The 21,465-nt window shown below is 37.7% G+C and overlaps 1 protein-coding gene across 2 annotated transcripts in view; it reads right to left on the bottom strand.

Moving 5' to 3' along the window:
• Positions 1–10,704: 10,704 nt before the first annotated feature.
• Positions 10,705–21,465, bottom strand: part of LOC121372723 (ubiquinone biosynthesis monooxygenase COQ6, mitochondrial-like) — a 39,604-nt gene continuing 28,843 nt past the window's right edge. Inside the window, exons 10-12 of one of the 2 annotated variants that reach the window (XM_041499203.1) lie at positions 20,717–20,832; positions 13,328–13,494; positions 10,705–11,084 (exon numbers count right to left, since the gene is read on the bottom strand). In XM_041499203.1, coding sequence (XP_041355137.1) covers positions 11,055–11,084; positions 13,328–13,494; positions 20,717–20,832 — 313 coding nt within the window. In that variant the 3' untranslated portion in view covers positions 10,705–11,054. Of the gene's footprint in view, positions 11,085–13,327; positions 13,495–15,342; positions 15,647–20,716; positions 20,833–21,465 lie in introns of those variants that run through there. The other variant, XM_041499201.1, reaches the window with a different exon arrangement.

Genomic DNA, 21,465 nt, shown 5'->3' with positions numbered 1-21,465 from the left:
TATAATAATGTTAAAATGAGCATGTCCATTCTTTTATTTTGAATGTACAATAAAGAGTTAGGTTTAGCGTCATTTGGTCATTTGTGCGCGGATCGCCAATCAAGACATCAACAGATAGCTCTCGTGCAGAACACATCTCGAGATATCGACTTTGTTGATTTTTATATTCGCCAGTAATTTTTAAAGGTAAAAAAAAAAGCTTTACAGTTAGATCATATAGGTAACTGAGACATTGTTTTCTATAACTTATAACAATTTACCAATGGCGGAAAAACGACAGTTTCTGAATAACGTGAAGACGGTTGAAGCGTTAGATATATGGGCTAAGGAAAATCATTGCTCTGGTGATGAAGACGTCAACATGAATTGATCGAATTACTGGCAGCAAACCTTTCTGGTGAAAAGACTGACATATCTCCAAAACGATATGACTGCAGTATGTGTTGCAAAACGTTTACTTTTAGGCATAATCTATTAAGACACAATAGGTCTATACACATGAGAGAAAACTACAAGTGTGAGCAGTGTGGAGTCTCCTTTAATCGTCATGACAAATATATTACACACACACTTCAGCATGGTGTCAAGCGACCGCGGACCACCCAATCACCTTTGCCAAGTCAACGTTCGTGTCTTCACTCCCTAGAGAATACTGAGAACAGTATCACAAACAATGCTTTATTAGCTCGACTGGCTAAATGTAACTGGTGTGGACATTTTAAGTGTTTACTCCACGGAAAGCGCTTTTGTCAAGCTTGTTCAATGAAAGGTCGAGAATATAAATGTTGTTATCGTCCACTTCCTGAGAGATTTTACAGCCAGCATGTTAACCAGTGCGATAGCTGTGTGAGACGACGTGAGAGGTATGAAGAGAGAAGAAACCAGGTCGGAGCAGGACGAGTGGAGGCTCTCGAGGGAGCAGTTTTAACAACTAAACTGACACCTAATCATGCAAATGATGTTGACATTTTACAGTTCTTACCAAATGAAGAAGCAAATATAGTCAGAATTTTGCATGAGTTTTTGATGCAAAAAAAAGGTATGAAGTGGTTCTTAACATTAAAAATTAAATTTATTAAATATGATGAAAACAATGAAAGCATGTTAGCTGAACCTGTGCTTAGAAGTACAAATTTTACCGCCACTAATTTTTCTGAAATAGATCAACAAATAGCAGAGACATTTCAAAAATTGTACACATCATCACAGGAGTTTCAATCTGAAGGGAGTGGGTGGGCTATCGATCATATCATACATTTGGAGGTTAATACAGCTGAATATGTCCCTTTGACTGGTAGCAGCTATATCCCTCTTCCAAAAGTCCTGACTAAGAAGAAAGCTATCCTCAATATTCAGAACGAAGACCAAAAATGTTTTATCTGGTCCATACTTGCATACCTTCACCCTTTTGATAGAAAAGGTCATGCTGAGAGGGTAGGAAAATATTTACCTTATTAAAGTGAGCTTCACCTAAAAGGCATTGACATGCCTATCCCTCTCTCTCAAATATCCAAATTTGAAGACCAGAATGAACTATCTATCAATGTATTTGGATACGATGAGAAGGATGGGGTATTTCCTATGCATATTAGTAATGTTGCAGTGCATAGAAAAGTTGATTTATTACTTCTTAGCCAGGGAGGGCAGAGACATTTTTGTCTGATCAGAAATTTTAGCAGGCTCATGGGAGACAGAACAAAATACAATGGACAGACCTTTTATTGCAGACGATGTCTGCATGGTTTCTCTAGGCAAGATTTGTTAAGCGAGCACACACCTTACTGTACAGTGTACTCAACACAGTACTCAAAAAGTTAGACTACCTTCAGAGGAAAAGAAATGGGTAGAATTTAAAAGTGTACACAAACAGTTACGGGTACCCTTTATCATCTTTTGTGACTTCGAATCTGTTACCAAACAAATTAGTGGTTGTAATCCATCCCCAGGTGTGTCACATACCACACAGTATCAGAAGCACGAACCTTCTGGTTTTTGTTACAAAATTGTTGCTTCTGACAAATCAGCCATAGTCTACCGGAGACCTGATGTCATCAAAAACTTCATAGAGTGTCTCGTGAAAGAAGAAGGTGAGATAACTAAGCTTTTAGAAAATCCAGAGCCAATGTATTTAACAGCAGAACAACAGAAGATATTTCAAATGGCTGATAAATGTCACATTTGTCATGGTAAATTAGGAGAGGATCGAGTCCGTGATCATGATCACTTGCCTGGAATATTCAGAGGTGCTGCCCATAAAAACTGCAATCTAAACTTGAAATTTAAAAAGAAAAATGGAAAAAAGAATGAGCCTGATAAATTCTTTATACCTGTTGTATTCCACAACTTGAAAGGGTATGATTTACATCTGATTATAAAACAGTTGGATAAAACCTACAGAGGTCAAATAGATTGCATTGCTAACAATATGGAAAAATACATATCTTTCTCACTGGGCAATTTAAGATTCATAGATTCACTTCAATTCTTAAATGCATCTTTGGATACACTGGTAACAAATCTAAAAGCAGAAGGTACTGATTCATTTAGACATCTAAAACGGGAATTTAGCTCTGACAAGATTGATTTACTGTTGAGAAAAGGGGTTTATCCCTACGATTATATGGATGATGCATCAAAATTTGACCGTAACCATCTTCCATCCATATTGGACTTTTATAATGTATTGAATGACAGTCATATTTCACAGAGTGATTATGAGCATGCACAAAACGTCTGGACCAGGTTTAATCTGAAAACAATGGGGAGATTATCACGATTTGTACATGAAAACGGATGTCATTCTTTTGGCTGATGTTTTTGAAAATTTTAGGGATTTATGTCTTCAGTACTACGGGTTAGACAGTGCCCATTACTACACTTTACCTGGGCTTGGATGGGATGCCATGTTGAAAATGGGTGATGTCAAGCTAGAGCTACTCACAGATTTAGATATGCATTTGATGGTAGAAGAGGGTTTGAGAGGTGGAATATCTATGATTACCAAGAAGTATGCTAAAGCCAATAATCCACATCTCCAAGATTACAACCCAAGTGATCCAACAACGCATCTTATTTACTGGGATGCGAACAACCTGTATGGTTGGGCTATGTCTCAGTCACTGCCTGAGAGGGATTTCGAGTGGGTAAGTTCCCATGATCTTGAACACTTTGATGTAAGTACTATCCCAGACAATTCTGATGTGGGCTATATTTTGGAGGTAGATCTCGAATACCCTAACAACTTACACGATCGTCATAACGATTACCCTCTTGCCCCAGAATCCATGACAGTCACAGATAATATGATGTCTCAACACTCTCAAGAGTTAAAGAACAAACTATGTATTAAGGGAAAACCTGTCAAAAAGCTTGTTCCTAATCTCAACGATAAACACAGATATGTCCTTCATTACAGAAACTTGAAATTCTATCTAAAGCAAGGCTTGATTCTCAAGAAGATATACAAGGCTATACAATTCACTCAATCTCCTTGGCTAAAACCCTATATCGACTTCAATACTGAAAAAAGAAAAGCGGCCAAAAATTAAGCTGGGAAGGCCTTTTTCAAGTTGGCTAATAATTCATGTTTTGGACGAAGTATGATGAATGTTAGAAAGCACGTTCACGTCGAACTGGTCAACACCAAAAAGCGTTTGAGAAAGCTATGTTCAAAACCAATATTTGAAGCTTTTAAAATGTTTAATCCAGACTTGGCGGCAGTTCACCTGAAGAAAGCTTCTCTTTATCTCAACCAACCACTCTATGCTGGCTTTTCGATTTTAGACATGTCAAAAATACTCATGTACGATTTTCATTATAACTTCATTCAGAAGAAGTATGGTGACAAAGCCCAGCTCTGTTTCACAGATACTGATTCTCTTTTGTATGAGATAGAAACGAATGATATTTACACTGACATGCTGGATCATTCTCACTTATTCGACACCAGTAATTATGATCCTACCCATTTGAACTATTCTAAAGTTAATGCTAAAGTCTTGGGGAAAATGAAGGACGAGTTAGGGGGTAGTATTATGGAAGAGTTTGTAGGTCTTAGAGCTAAAATGTATTCGCTTTCCTATGATGGGAAAGATAAAATGACAGCCAAAGGTGTCAGTAAAACTGTCATAAAGAAACAGCTGAGACATTCTATGTACAAACAGTGTTTGTTTGATCATGTTCAGCTTCGACACGAAATGCGACAAATTCAGTCAGGGTCATCAGCTTTACAGTGTCTGTCGAAATAAAATCAGCTTAAGTCCCTTTGATGACAAACGCTATGTTCTAGAAGATGGTATTCATACACTGGTACATGGGCACTACAAAATTGAGCTAACCTAAGTTTACAGAACCACTTCATTTCTTTGTATAGTATTTTGTTAAGCATACAATTGAATATTGTATTACTGTCAACACGCTTGGCAAACATGTATTTGTATAGATGTGCTGTGAATAATTAACTGCATATGCGAGGTTACACACACCTTATAAAAAGTAAGAGTGTGGTCTTTTGAACATGATATATGTTATATGTAATAAATGTAAATATATATGAATTTCATGTGTCCAATACATCCTGACTTTATGTATATTTGTGTATTTATTTAATATAATGAGCCAATAAAAATGATGAAATTGACTGGAGTTTTCTTATTCTTTATTTACATTGAAATTATAACAAAACTCATAAACTTTATACTGTATAATATTTATTTCCTCACTCATAGTCATATTTTACATGTTAAGGATTGAGGGAAACTCCCAACAGTATCTTACATATGAATACACACAATGCATTTAACAACAGAGATTAATGTTTATTCAGCGTCTGTGTCAATGTCATTATCACTTTGTTCACCTTGCTCACTGACTAACTCCTCAGCCTCGGATATATCCACATGCGATAGTATGTCTTTTACAATGAGTTTCATCCACAATTCAACCTTGGTAGATAGCATATCAGGATCTGTCTCTGGGTCCATTGTCTTGACTTTAGCGATAATGGGATTAAAGAAGGGTGCCTCACTAAAATAAGTCACAAATTGAATAGCTTGAACCATTCTCTTCAGAAAAGTGTCTTTCCAACATTTTTCCAATTTCTTTTCAATCCATCTTTCAGACTTGCCTTTATTTTCAAACGTTTCTCGTTTTGCTTTAATGCGTTCTTTGCAGTTTTGCAAGGTTAATCTCCACATCTCTGTTAAACCAGCAGCTTCCCATTCTTTGTTATCAACTTCGGAATTATTCACATCAGTGTTCATCGATTTTTCATCCAGTTTAGTTCGTTTTCTTAAAGGTTCACCTCCATTTTCTGGACACCAGGTTTTTACATGACGTTGGAGATCATGATTATTCTCAAACATAACACCACAATCGTCACACGAAGGCATTTCTGAAGTATCTTCACTCTCACTACAATTAAATTCACTGCCAACGTTAGGGTATTCACCTGCAGCGTTGTGTGTGATGTTCACAGGTAGGGTGATGCTACTCGACTGAGGAAGCTCTCGAGTTGGTGGTTCTTTTATAGCTTGTTGAGAAATGCTGCTATTAGTTGTTAGAACATTAGGTTTAAGCCTTTCATTTTCGGAAATAGAAGGTCGTAGGTCAACAATAAGATTTCCATATGGTCTTTTAACAGCTGCTTCGTAGATTAACATAAAACGATCAGTTTTGTTGGGATAAATTCTTCTCGCAAACAAGTTCACCTGTTGTCTGTCCACTGGTGAATTAAACAAAGTCACAAAATGAGAGTTCAGAGCAATGCCTCTTGGGAACAGGTTTTGTAACAGTAAAAAAAATTTAATTACATTCTTGTGGTGCGAGGTATGAGTAAACAATTGTGATATGCTTTTATCATTCTTGGCCCTCGGCCATATGATCATCCAGAATTAAAACATTGTTGTTCCGTGCATAAAAAAAAAAGGTCGTCCTGAAGGTTGTAGGGGATACCTTTCACAAACTGAACCTGGGGTAGGTTCTCACGAATAATGTCATACAGAGGCTGCCACTCGGTGTAACACCATACAATGTTGTTAGGTACTGGCTTGATGACTTCTTTCTGAAGTATGTCATACATAAACATAGTCTTACCACATCCACTCGGACCCACGAATACAACATTGGAAGGTATAGTAAAGTAAAACGGTTCTTCGTGTGTTGAAGTAATAAACTTTTCTCTGGATGGTACTTGTGGTGGTGGTGGTGGTGGTGGTGAAGTGATAAACTGTTCTCTGGATGGTACTTGTGGTGGTGGTTAAGTGATAAACTGTTCTCTGGATGGTACTTGTGGTGGTGGTGATGGTGGTGGTGGTGATGGTGGTGGTGAAGTGATAAACTGTTCTCTGGATGGTACTTCTGGTGGTGGATGAATGGTCTGTCTATGTCTGAGCATGGCATCCCTCCTCGAAAACGTCTTCTGACAATCTGAACATGATGTTGATCTCATGATGTCCAGGTATAAACTAAGTCGAATTACTAAAATCATTATTATTTATACAGACTGGAGATTTGCTTCTGGAATCCAGCTGTTAAACTTCTTAGGATAGCCCATCCACTTAACAAACACCTGTTTCTCACCTCGCCTCTTTCTCCTCGTAAGCACTTTCTCCACTTTCCAAATGTTATCGTCCGTTTTGAAGACTTGCTGTAACTCATTTTCGTAGAAGCTACCTTTAATGGGGTCATCTGAATAATCGTTTAGTTGATAGATGGGAAAACCATCTCTGTAGTATCTCCTCTTAATGATAAATATTTCTTCAGTCCATTTTTCTTGATAATCTCTTTGAAAGTTGTATCTCAAATGAGAAATTCTTATATGATCCCCAACCTTAAATTTAAATGGTTTCTTTTTTGACTTTGTTTTCAAAGGATCAATATATTGTTCTTTCCATACACTGACTTCATTTAGTTCATTTATTTGTGAAGGCGATCGTTGATTTAATGACCTGTGTGGTCTATTATTGTAGCCGTCCACTAAATCTTGCAAAATATCCAGATAGTAATAAGTGTTTAAAAGTAAAATATCTATACATAGCAACCTTTAGAGTTCGTATAACTCTCTCAGCATAGGAAGCTTTTGTCTCGTTCTGTGTGACGTAGTATGTTATACCTTTGGCTTTCAAATACGATTTCACTTTATTGTTATTAAATTCACGACCCTTATCCGATCTTATGATCCCTGGGAGAGGTGCAGTAGCAAATATCTTCTTTAGTGCTTTAATGACGGACTCGGGGGGTTTTGTTTTTCATGGGTTCGACCCATAGATACATTGATAGCTATCAGCAGGAATTTCACACCATCATTGTCTGACGCAAGATTAGACACATCAGCTAAGTCAACATCCCAGCGTGCATTCAGTCCACTGGCCACGAGCCTGTTTCTCTTGAACTTGTATCGTAACATTCGTTGAAGTGAATAAGCATCTTGTGAAGCAAGCCATCGTTTTATATGGTTTAAACTAATATCAAATTTACCTTCCTTTTTCACAATATAATACAGTTTATTTACTCCTGAAAAGGATGCTGGGTGTTTTGAATTGAAGTAAATTTCAGACAAATATTCGTTCCACCCTTCAGTCGGCATGGTTTTAGATTAAATGAAATAAAAACAAAATGCTGCTAATATTTATACTGAATGTAGTCATTTGCTTACATTACAATGTTGTCATATCCGCGAGGCACCTTTCAAGCAGTTCACAATAAGGAAATACACTTTTCTATAGGTGACACTTTTAACGGGTGTAGTGAGAAACATGCTTACATGACCTTGTTATCTGTGAAGCCATTGTCAAACAACATCAATACAATAAGCAGGTTCAAAGCATTCCTGACATGGTGTGGTCAGTAACTTGCATTTACACAGTGGCGGTATCAGACCTAGCCAGTTAGGGCGACACGTACTTTATTTATAGAAGAATAAGACATGCGTACTGACATGACACTGTTCTAATTATCTAATTAAACAATATCAAAACAATGAGCAAATTACAATCACAATGACCCCGACCGGTGGCGAGTATTTACTGTAGAGTGACCCGATCGACTGGGGTGACGCGCAATCTATTTATAGCGCGATGGGAACTTCCAGTATTGCAAAACGCCCATGCAATAGAAGGCCACGCGATGCAGAAAACAATAGAATCCCTCGGTAACAATAGGATTGGTGGGCCTTAACTCTTATTCCCTTTTCATCACACCTTGTAGACTGAACTCCTTGAGGTTGTCCAGGATATATCCCGCTGAGAAAACCCTCATGAATCTGATAAACTGACCTCCAAAAACAATTTGCCTGTCCATAATAAGTCCTTGTTGGCGTCAAAATACCTCATACAGGACGAATTACCGTGACAGTGCCATTTTAGCGTATCTTTAAATAATACATAAGAAATGTTGGGGGGGGGGGGTGGGGGGGGGGGGGGGAAGGCCATTTTGAACACTGCTTCTAAATAGTGATATTGTTTCTGTTATATCATCAATATACATGTCTGCATCAAGGGACGGTTCATCTAACACTCAAAATGTATGATTATCATTATTTACACTCCGAGATGTGAATGACCTCTTCTTAAATCGCTTTTCTCCTTTCTTTTGTAATGATCTCTGCTGTGGTGGTGGTATTGGAAATCTCTTGTTCGAGCTAGGATTTACATCAATGGGTGTTGATATGGAAGATGCTTTCTTAAATGCACTGATGAAATATATTTATTTGTGCAGTTTGTAAAGTCTGAGGTACGACGATTACACGGCCTTTTGCCAGAACTGGATCTCCTAGGTGTCAAGACTGGAAACAACTTTCCTCTTTCGTGATTGGTAATTGTCTACTTTACTGGCCTCTTTTTGTATCTTCCCATTACTGAAAAAAACAAACAAATTAAGATATTTTAGGGGTACATATTCAAATATAATTTTTTGAAGTATACAAAATCTTGGATAAAACCCAGGGGAGCAGACGAAGATATGCCTAAACTATAAGAAATGTCTTGGATGAACAATTATAAAATGGCTTTCCAAAACGTATTTGCTTAATTTAGGTCCCAGGGTGTACAAGCTTTTATCATGACACTTTCAAAGTATATAAATATAACTTGTTTCGGTAAAATAACACCAAAAATTTTGATCATGTTTGTTTTGACCCTCAAAACAACGAGGTTTTTCTTCAATAGCTTTTTTTTGGGTTGAACAAAATCGAGAATTATGTAAACATATGAATAGAGTAATCATTCTAAAGCCGTATCGCAATATTATTTTAATCAGAAAGGCATCCATCATGTAGCTGTAAGACAAAATGTACTCACCGTCGTGTAGCGAAGCGAGCTTTATCCGCCATTTTGGTAGTGGTATATGAAGTTCAAGCATGTGTCATACGGTTTAGGTTGGACCCCTTCTTGCTTAAGCATTTCGAGGGTCTCCGTTGCTGATTTCCCGAGTTTGACACAGATATTAATATTAATGTGATAATTTTCTTTTCTTTAAGACTACGTAATTGGTCAGTTTTGTGATTTTAGATGGGAAAGTCTACTTAATCAAGTGTTTTACAGAATTATTTACAGTAATAATGTAGCTAATAATGTCCATTACCATTTTAGGGGTGCCCAATTATCCCACAATTCCCTGTGATCTTAATAAAACGCACATACTTTTTTGTGTCTAGACCTTGAATGGTAACCTTCCAAATATACACCTGCCAATCAAGAACCACAGGTACAGGTCACGGAAAGAAAAGACACATTGATTTTCATTTCAGTACGTGGGTTAATGTATGGACAAAACATAATAGTTATTTAGACACTTTGACAATGGTGGTTTATTTTGTATTGAAAAATAATATATACTTATTACTGGCTTATTGGAACGGATATTATTATAGAACATTGCGATGCATCCGCAAAATCAGGTATGTTTGTTTCTTCAGTTCTAAAACTAATTCTGATGTGACACGTTAGTAGGCCTATTACATAACCACCGGCTCCCCAGAGAGCGTATTCACTGGGATGGTACAAAATGGCTGCACTCGTTATATATAATAGCCGTCACATTTAACCGTTAAATATAAGATTATACTTGTTGATATTATGTAATAATGTGCATATATATATATCGTTGAATATGCATACCAGTCCAAAAGCCTTGCGTAAGCATTCCTTTGAGGTTGGTTTTGGTGAGAAAACAGACAAGGGATCTTTTATATGCACCATACCAGACAGAATAGCCCAAAATATTCACTCTAATTAATGGCAATCACGCTGGCCTCAAATCTACTGAAATGTTAAGTTTAAATTAAAAAATACATTTCTGAATATTCATAACCCTTCAGCAGCTGTCAACATTACTGTACCAAAAAGGCCTCTCTGTCTGCACTCTGAACAGACAAATATGTTGCACCAAAGATGGAGTTGAGCCTTGATAGAATGCATTCTCACAAGTTTGTATTTGTTGGTCTCCCTCTTGCACTGCACAGTGAAATTGGGTACGGTATTGCTATAGATTTTAATCTTTATTTTTATACAGCAACAATTTTAATAGAGGTTGTAGTTTTTTGGATTCTGCCAAGAGAAATAGTAAATCTGCTTTTATAAAGTACACGTTAATTAATCATAGTTATTCTGTGTTTATTTTGAATGGAAAACAAAAATATACACCAATTTTCTTCATTCATATTTATGGCATCCTATTAAATAATGCATCAAAATCAAACTGCATTGCTTCGATTGAAAACATATTTAATTGCATAAAGAAAAGGAATGGGCACATGTTTGCCAACTGCATTGCTGTTAATATTGTAGTAAAAACCTATGGTCTAATTCTAAGCTTGGGACAATCTGCTGTTTGAAAATTGATGGAATAACTGACAGAGCTTATGAGCTCAAAATGATCGAACCACTTCTCATGGTCTATTAGTGTCTCTTAAAATTCCATCATTCATAATTTATTGTTCATAGATTCTTTTCACATTTCAGTACTGTTTAGTATATCCGATTCACTGTTTATATTTGTAAAAGGCCAGGCTTCCACCAGCATTACACAGAGTGTACCATCTTCTCCAAACATTCTTGTCATGTAGAGGCCTGTTGGATTACCATTTTCTAAAACGGGAAAATAAACATTATTGTGTTTGCATGGTTACACTGAAAGTAACTTTACAAAAACTGACACCTGTCCCACAAAGACAACTGTGTGCCAAAATGATCATTATCTTCAACATATTGCAAAGCAAAGAAAAATGTGTTGGAACATCAGTAACTAGAGCATAGTATATGTGCATTTTTCGTTACACCTTCCATCTCCGCTACAAATCAAATGAACCTTTCTCTGTTAAAAAGCATCCAGCAGACACAAAAGTTTGGGAAGTTATAATAACTTCCTAAACAACTAGTAGGCTACCAGGATTGGACTGAACTGCGGTTGGACACGATGGGGGGTGGGGGGTGATGGGATGCCGGGAGTTAGGGCATTCTTTGGGGCTACAGGCATAGGCGGTTCGGCCTTAGGTTTTGTGTAGGGCCGGCCTCCCCTCCCTCCCGACCCTCACCTGGTCAAACCAATGTTTAAAATATGATTGGCAGCCCCTTTCCTCTTAATCTCTCATGGGCTTAATAAATATTGGTTAATAATTATTATTAATTTTAGACCAGCCCATCTAAATTTGCGCCAAAATTATATTATATTAATAATTTATATAGATAAGGAATGCTAATATTTTTCTTTAAGGGCGCAGCCAAAACTTATTAACCCCAGTTCTCCCCTTTTTTATACTTTTGGTGTTAATATTCAAAATTGACCCTATTTGTTAGGTTAGCCCTGTCCCGAATCAGACCCTCGATCCTATCGGAGGCCAGACTTGGGATAGGCAAGTTCGAAACCCTAGTGGTATATGGACACGTTAAACCAGTTACTAAGCTAAGCAGACACAAAAAAGCTTAAGTCAAAGAGTGTTTGCCAACTAAAGACAAAGTCAGACACTACAAATGCCTCACACATGAATAGCTGATTGCATTACAAACATTTGAAATTGTAATGTTTATCTTGTCGCTATCAGCTATTCTCATACCAGTGCATGTGGCACTGCATTTAGTAAACCTGTCTTTTTTGCTATTTAGTATTACAAAGTTCATTGATGGTATAACAATAATAGTATTCATAAAATACAGTTGGTTTGCATAAAAAGGGAACTGATGAACTGATGAAACTACATAATAAACGAGCATTCTGAGAGAACAGCTAAAGCAATGCATGTCCTCTAATGAACCCAACAAATTTTCTTATCTCCTAAGTTCAACTGAAAAATAGGTAAATTGCAAGAAAGTCAAACTTTATCGAGCTATACACAAAATTTCAATATCTAGAGGCAATGTGAAAAAACCTTGAGATAAACTAGGACGGATGGACGGACGGATGGATGAAACCCATAGTTCCTTCTAGTTGAACCAGTAGGGGACTTAATGATAAAACTTTTACAAAAACATCCCACAACAACTTCCATAACATTTTTTAAAAACTGCATGGAAAAGTTTGTTTTGTTTTGTTTAATGACACCACTAGAGCACACTGCTTTATTAATCATTGGCTATTGGAGGGCAAACATTTGGTAATTTTGACAGTCTTAGAGAGGAAACGTGCTACATTTTTCCATTAATTCAGGTCAGTTGATAGGTTTTAATGTGTACATTGAGAACAAATTGTAGCACACACCTGTCACAGGCTGCACCGGTATCAACTTTCGCCAGCTCCTCCATCCAGGACAGGAAAAGGTTTGGGGTGGGTGGGAGAGGGGGTCGCAAGAGTGCACAAGCAGCCCGACCAGGGTCGGTAATGGACGAGGGATGGTTTTAGTGCTGTTGAATTTGCAAATGTCCCATAGGATTAAAGCCAAATAGAAAATGTTGCGTGATTTCTTGAAGGTAATTTTGACACATAATTTAGAATGGTTCACCAAAATTGAAAATGGAGCTAATTGGTTGATTTGACTTCGTTGATAAAAACGTAGCTTTTTTTTCTTTTATATGCACCATCCCACAGACAGGATGGCACATACCATGGCCTTTGATATACCACTCGTGGTGCACTGGCTGGAAGGAGAAATGGCTCAATGGGCACACCGATGGGGATCAATCCCAAACAGACCATGCATCTAGCAAGTGCTTTACCACTGGGCCATGCCCCGCCCCTAAACTCTGTATGAATAAACTGTACATAGAAAGTTGGCTATGAAAAACTGGTTAGCCTACCTACAACAACCTTAAATGAAATCACTAACCCCAAAACATGATCACTATTTACAAAGTTATCTACTAACAAAGACATGGTATATATGACCTGAAGTACCTACCTTGACAAAATCCAGAGAATTAGTTGCTTGAAGGCCCAAACTTCTGATCATGACGATGGGGGCAAAAGATGTGGAGTACAGTCTCTGAAGACTGTCTATTGTAGCCAGAACAGGGAGGACGTGTCTCTGACGTTCCGTTTCGTAGTCCAGCAGTGGTGTCAAAGAACCTGAAATCAAAATCCTTGAAGTGAAACATGAGTACCGGTGACGTACAGGAGTTTGATGGAAAACCATAGATATTAATGAATATGTTACGGGTATGATTTAATTTTTATTATGTGAAATGTATGCCATGGGATGGATGAACAGTTTGCTTTGGACCAACTACTGATGATACTGTATCCATTGGAGAAGGTGCGGTCTGATTAATGAAGATATTGTTCTTTATTAGAAAGGGAAATTTTGTTTAGCATGGGTACTCTGGTGACATTTATATTAACAAAAAAACAGTTTATGTATGTAATGTTAACAATATAGAACCACAAAGAAATTAGCCAGACAAGGATTTACTGCTATGTGCAGTAGACAGTGAAAAGTAGGTCATAGTGACCTAGTAATAGTACGTGACACATCCCAAATTGTTCCTACATGTGAGGTTTGATGGTCCTATTATATGCATCTGTATGCAAAATATGGTCTGGACAAGGATTTACTGTTACAGTCAGACCTCGTTACAATGACCGTCGTTACTATGACATTTACACCATCCGACCACGAACAAACGTACACCAATGTTATTCTGTTCATTATACCGGAATTCACACCTTCCGACACTGACAGAGCAAATTAGGAACAAACGTGCATTTTATGTCTGAAAACACTTCTTTACATTACATTACATAATCACAGATGCCGTAGTATGTTGGCAGTACACACAGCCATTTGGCATTCTTGATCTCATCGCGGGCCGACAGTGTCACATGATATCCAAGTTACCGATGTCCAGTGTTCTCCAACTTTTATGCGACCAGGTTGGCGGACATGCGAGGCCTTGGGCCTCACAAACGAGTGGACGAAGTCCACGAGGGGGAGTGAGCTAGAGAGGGGTTCGCCCCCTCTCGCACCGGAAAATTTTGTAAATCTTAAGTCACAAAAGGTGCTTCTTTTCTGGCATTTAATAGTTGATTTAAATAAAGTTAACCATAATCTATCTCATGATCTGCCGCACCGGCACTGGTCACGCTGAAGTAGTAGGGCCTACATGATCATAGGCCTAAATGTGTGCGGCCAGTGGGCTAATCTCACCCGGAAAATTTTGAAAATAAAAGCTCATATAGATGCAATTTCCTGGCATCTGGGGATAGTATTTTGCCGTCTTTCATTGCATAAAATATTATTTTCGATTTATGGTTTTCAACATGCCAACAGCCAGCAATAGAGAATTCCCCTGCATGAAATTTGCCCGGACCCTTGTCAATTACTCGCAAGGACTAAGATTTACTAAAAATCATAATATGCAAATTGCCAATGATGAAGTGACGGGCGGCTGTTTGTCAAAAATTACCGCTCGCTGATTGGATTAGAGGAGCCAAGCTGTTGAGAGGCAATCTACGTTGCACCGCTGAGATTGTGCCGCTTGTATTAACAACTCCCGCTTTATCACTGCTGGATATTGGGGAGGCCCGGTTTTAATTTTGTTTGACACGTGGATATTTTGATGGGCGTTCATCGTTGTTCTTAGAGCGGTTGGCGAGGAGCGAATTCTAACTACATTGTACCGTACACATGGTACAAGGAGAGACTGCGAAATAATATTTTTAGGGGTGAATTATTCATGGACGGAATGTACCAGCAAAGTAAGAAAAAAACACAACAAACTATTTCACAAACTTATTTATGTATTTATATGAATTTATTTATAGTGTATATCATGGGCGTATGGGGACTCTTTGATTTAGGGGGGCTGGAGGGGTTGATTTGCCCGAGATTTTACCCAGATAAAAACTGCCCGAATTTTCCCCACTGTTTTGCCCGAATTTGGGGGGACAATTGCCCCCCCCCCCCCCCCCCCCCCCCCCCCCCCCGGGTCGTACGCCCATGGCATATATTATTAATATTGTACAAGACTAGTAGTGGTAGTCCACATGGATGGAAACTACTAGGCCTAGCGCCTGCTTCAGGCTTTTGCCGGTAAGGTCAAAGTCAGCTGGCGATTGGCAATATTTCTCCACAGCCTGGCAACTTCCTGGAGTTGCTTCTCTGACAGTTTTTCCGGCCCCTCTATGGCAACGAACATTAAAGCGTTCAACACCTTATCGGAAAGTCTGTTGCGTAGCCTCGTTTTAATGCGCTTTACCGCACTAAAACCCCTCTCGCAATCTGAAAATAGAACATCACTTTCGCTAGAAATTGGCACCTGATGGAGTGATGGATGACAACGAGGGGGGTAAATAGTAGGTCATAACTCTGTATTATTCCTTATTTGTCAAATATGTATGATATGTAGGCCTACATCATAACATTAAGATGAAATGAAGTTATTCTAATTCCAATGCATAATCTATCTGCCGACAGGCGCCGGCCATGCTGAAGTCCTGCTAGATTATCATAATTTATGCGGCCAGTGGGCTAGTCCCTGTATCCAGTGCTATAAAGATAGATCGCGATTCGTGTGCACAGTTACCTGACGCTGCAAAGAAACACGCCTATAGTACAGAGACTAGCCGGCTGACTGAATTCGATGAATCATGCCGTTGTCTAATTATAGGTTGTGTGCAAATCAATGTATGCGCTGGGGATTCCCTGCATCCACTATTCCAGGTGCCGTTTTGTAGTACATGGCATACAACACAGTATATAATTATCGGTGTTCGGTGGCGAGATTTTCCTACCATAGGATACTTCGTCGATCGTGTCGCAGTGTAGTGTCGGTGACAATGTTTAGTGGAAATTGACGACGGCAAGTAATTAAATGAAAAAGTAATATTGATTAAAATGGATGCTCAGTCAGGCCGACCTTCTACTTTGGTTAAGAAATATAAGCATTACTCAACTTACCGGCGGTAGACACAGGGACAACCATGGCGGCAGTCGCAATCTTGTCATCATAGCGGATTGATTTTCGACTTGGCGGCATTTTTTATCAGCTTGGCGGACCCGTCTGTGAAAATCTTCAGCTTGGCGGCGCAAATTCTCAGCTTGGCGGGTGTACAAGCCGCTTACTGGGGTTGGAGAACACTGGATGTCGGCTAACTATGTAGACGTGTATTGCTTTTGAACATAAGCCTTTCGTCATCCAATTAAAGGATTAACATCGCACAATCAAGTCAATAGATGGACTGTGAATGTGTTTAAATTAATAATAATATACTTAGGATTTAATGATGGTCTATGATCCATCCCTGTCAGTGGGACCATTGGGCTATTTCTCATTCCAGCCAGTGTACCACGATTGGTATATTAAATGCCTTTGTATGTGCTATCCTGTCTGTGGGATGGTGCATATAAATGATCACTTGCTACTATTGACACCCAATAGCCGATGATTTAATAAATCGATATAATGACAATTTCGATAAAACGACAAAGTGACCCAGGGACGAATGTGGTCATTGTAACGAGGTCTGACTGTATATGCAGTAGACCGTGAAAAGTAGGTCACAGTGACCTAGTAATAGTATGCGACACACCGCCATCCCAAATTGTTTCTACATGTGAGGTTTGATGGGCCTGTATGCATCTGTATGCAAGATATGGTCCGGACAAGAAAAAGTTAACAGAAAAATGTACGGACAGATTTACGAATGTACGGACAATGCCATACCATAATATGACTACATTTTATCTGACCATTTGTAGACGTTAATGCTGGTTTTATTGTCGCAAATTAACATTGCTGGTGACACAAAGCCGAGACCAAAATAGTTAGTCGAGTACCGTTGTGTCGAACGTACTTGAGTCGATATATCGGTTGTGTCGATATGACTGGCCAAAACATGTATTAACTATCATGTTTTTATCTCGATTGAGTCGATATGTTTGAGTCGATATTATGTTTGTGTTGATATATTGGTCCCACCATAGACTTTTATATTGAAAAATGTCTCTTTATGTCGATAATAATATTATGTGTTAAAATAATAAAATATTTAAAAAGATAAATATGAATTGCGCAATCTGAAATCAATGCCATATTGGTATTGTGAGCATGTAACCAACCATCAAACAAGGTGCTCACATTTGACTGTAAGCACATGATATGTACATGTAGTTACTATAACAGTAAGATGAATGAATATAATTATCTAAACCATTGAACAAGGTACTAAAATGGTCTTATCGAGCTTAAAAGAAAACGCTAGCAGACGATGATTGTTACAGAATGCAACTAGTAATGTGACTTATGTCTTTGAGAAATTGTGGACTGGTAAAAGTAGGATTAATTTGTCTAGTTAATTGACAAAGAAGGCAGCGATAAATGTGTATTCAGTGACACCACTGTTTCCGCTATGCTTTCTTATGGCAACTGAGTCACGAGTTTCAAGCATCTATTACCCAGCAGTGTGAATTCAAAGGAAAATACCTGCGATGATGAAAGCCAAGCACTTTACCACCTATGCATTGTCAAACAGGTGTTAACTGCCTGTGGCCCTGTTGTATCTTAAGTTGATGTAAGTTGTCATGGAAAATGACGAGACATCAATGTGTAAATGTTTTAGCTCTGCAGCTTTGATTCCACGAACCAATGTGTGACAAATATTATTCCTAGACTTTATGAATTAGGTGTGGGATTTTTAAAGCGGCAGTATCCGGAATATTTTTATTATTTAAGCATATAGAACAAAAAATCCAATTATGTTTGGTGCATATATGACACCGCATTCCACATTGGTTTCACTACGCTGGCTTATCCAGGTCAAAAACAAAGCCAGTATTTCGAAAGTGGGACACTTTTGATGGGCTCCTACCACTCTCAGTTTTCATTGGCTTATGTGGAATTCCCCAACAAGAGATCACGCGAGATTTCGCAATTTTTGAACAAATTTAACTGTCTTGATTGAGGGGTTGTCTCATATCTCCAAAACATATTTATATCCATAGAGGTATGGTACAACACCTTTCCAGGGGTCGGTGGGTGGGGGATTTGCCTTGAAATTTTGACAGTGGCCAGCTGTTGCCATATGCGTTACATGTAAGGGGGTGTCACTAATTACGTAGAGGAAGAGGGACTGTGTTCGATTTATGTAACATTTTTCAAGACTTTATTCATTACTTAGACCTAAAAAGGTGTTTTTTGGAAATGCGCGGTCAGTTTAGGATCGATCCCCATCGGCGGGTATATAAAAGACCATGTTATGTGATATCCTGTCTTTGGGATAGTACATATAAACGATCCCTTGCTAACAAAAAAAATGTGTGGGTTTCCAAAGCGCGTGTGCAGGGATTTCAGCGGTGCTGGGGTTATAGACTGTGTTGAGTGAAGTTTATATGGGGCCATGGTCCCCCAGAAAATACATTTCAATTTTTTTTAAGCTTGGGCAAGAAGGGTTTCGACCTCCAATACCCTCCCCCTGCACATGCACCCAATTCCTCTCTAAGATTATATGTAAAAATTACCAAATGTTAGACATCCAACAGTTTATGGAAGGAAGGATGGGATATGTTTTATTTAACGATGCACTCAACACATGGCGTCGGATGATTATTAACTCAATAAGCTGTAACTTTGATGTCGTTAAACACCCCCTAACTTTACCCTTTCCAAACGAAAGAGTATTTATTTGAATTTGTCCTTCTTCGTACAGTGCAAGATTTCTCTTTTAATTTTTTGAAACAAACCCTACAATTTCAAATCGGCAAATGCATGTGTTAACTGAAACTGACAACAGGCTGTCATTTGTACTTTGCCGAGCTATGGCGGCACAGGCGACGAATCGAGCGTATACTTTTAATGATCTCCGTTCATAGCGAACACACACAAGTTTTTTAAAAGTGCATTTGAGCTTGTATTTCATATTTGTACATGATGTTATAATATGGTAACCAGAGAATGTAACTTTAATTTTTTCTTCTACAAAACATTTAGTGTAACTGTATTTTGTTATTATAACTTTCTTATAAATTTTGTTAAAAACTAAATTTAGATTGTTCTAACGTCCATAGTGATTTTAATTTATAGATATTTAAAAAATGATTAACTCTGTTCAGAACGTGCACAGTGGTGCAATTGATTGATCAATTTATTTTTTATAGCATAATAATTTTAATTGGCTTAAATATAAAATGTATGATTTGATAAAAAACACAGGTATAATTTTTTTTATATATGACATATTTCACTTAATGTTTGAGTCGATATTCGGTTAACTTGATATTGTTTTGTGGTCCCCACGATATCAACACAATGGTGCTCGACTGTATTTACGACTGTAAAACCAGCATTAATGTCCACAAATGATTAAATAGAACATTCAAATTCAAAAGATTTTTCCTGTAAAGAATTTGGTGTTCACAAAAGCCTGGTCACTACTATCATGTTTTAAGTCATCTGCCTTGTAAAATAATTATAGTGCAAGCAAATTACAATATACGTGAATATTCATCGCAACAACTGGAGCTCGATAACATGTACAAAGATTCAAAATTAGGCATAGTTGCCATTATTTACATTAGAATTCCAGTCATTGTCATATAAATATTTATAAACAGCATTTATAAAAGTTAGAGAACTGCTAATTTTGCTTAAAAAAAGATTCAACAATGATATTTTAAAAGTAATTATGTCCAACTTAACTGAGAGGGAAAAGTAGCATATAAATTAGTAAATAGGCTGTTGAGGAATCCCTAAAATTTCTGACACATTAATGCTGGTTTTAGTGTTGCCAATAGATTTAAGTAGCCAAACAATTTCTCTTTATATGCATAATTAACAACACCTCAAGTACAAAGGTTTAATCAATTGGTCTTGGGTGGGGATATGCATCTGACATTTGGTCTACAAAGTAAAGGCAAAAACTCACAAACACTACACTGGCTATTCTGATTTGCAGCAGTTTATCTTTTCAAACAGGATAACACATGCCATAGCCTTTGATATACCAGTAATGGAGAACTGACTGCTAAATGGAGTAGCCAGGAAACAGTGCTCTGACCAAATTTTAAGTTATGTCTGGGGGTTCGACCCTGGCTCTCATCACAACTCTGGCTTGAGCTATACCACAATTTGCAGATAGTAATAAAAATAAGCTACTCCTAACCCCCTCAGAAAAAAACGAAAGGGGACCTTTGTAAAATACAAAAGTGATGTTATTTTTAAAAAAGATATCAACTTTATCATGCTTAGGACGAGCCTCACAGCATTTGCCATTCTAAACTTCGCAGGATAAAGCTGATATCTTAACAGTAACCAGTTATTCCCTATTAACATGAAGGTCAGATAATACAATTAACCTGGATCACTGCCATTCTTAGCAGCTGCTGTTAAGACCTTGTTCAAGCACACAACATCTCCAAAGCCAAGGTTCACTCCTTGTCCAGCTAAAGGATGCAAACGGTGGGCTGCATCTCTGAAAATACAAATGAATCAAAATAAAAGAATTGTTTGTAATCTTTTGGGAAATTTATAAATTGTATAAAATCGCTTAGTGGTGAGATTTTATACGAAATTTGTGACTGTTATATAATGAATGGTAAATTCAAAGCAAATGTCAAACTAATTGTAATTACTAGCAACACACATTTAGTTCAAAATACATATAAATCAGTTTGTTTCCTCTTTTCCATGATCTGTTTTATGTACGGTAATGAAGTCACATTTTGCATTTGATCAAAGGATAGCATTAATTTGTTTTCACTCATGTCAGATTTGAGCATAAGTAAAAGTACTTATAATATAATACAAATAATACAGATTTAATTTTCCATATTTTAAATTAATTTTCTTTAATTGGATTCGATATATATAAAAAAAAAAAAAAAAATTATTTAACTCTAACAGTTTACGGCTTTCTAAAGATCAGATCAGCTTTCTAAAGATCAGGACCCCGTTCCACAAAGCAATCTTATAGACCAGGAGCCAGGTGAGATTTAATTGTTGCGATAGTTCCAAAAGGTTTGAGGTGGTTGAGGTGTAGAGGGACCCCAACTGACTACAGAAACCCAATTCTTAAGTAAATATAGTGCGGGAGTAAATAGGGGGC

Source organism: Gigantopelta aegis, chromosome 4, assembly GCF_016097555.1.
Source record: "Gigantopelta aegis isolate Gae_Host chromosome 4, Gae_host_genome, whole genome shotgun sequence".
Taxonomy (NCBI): domain Eukaryota; kingdom Metazoa; phylum Mollusca; class Gastropoda; order Neomphalida; family Peltospiridae; genus Gigantopelta; species Gigantopelta aegis.
The sequence above is the reverse complement of the archived record's forward strand: the minus strand, read 5'-3'. Positions and strand labels throughout refer to the sequence as shown.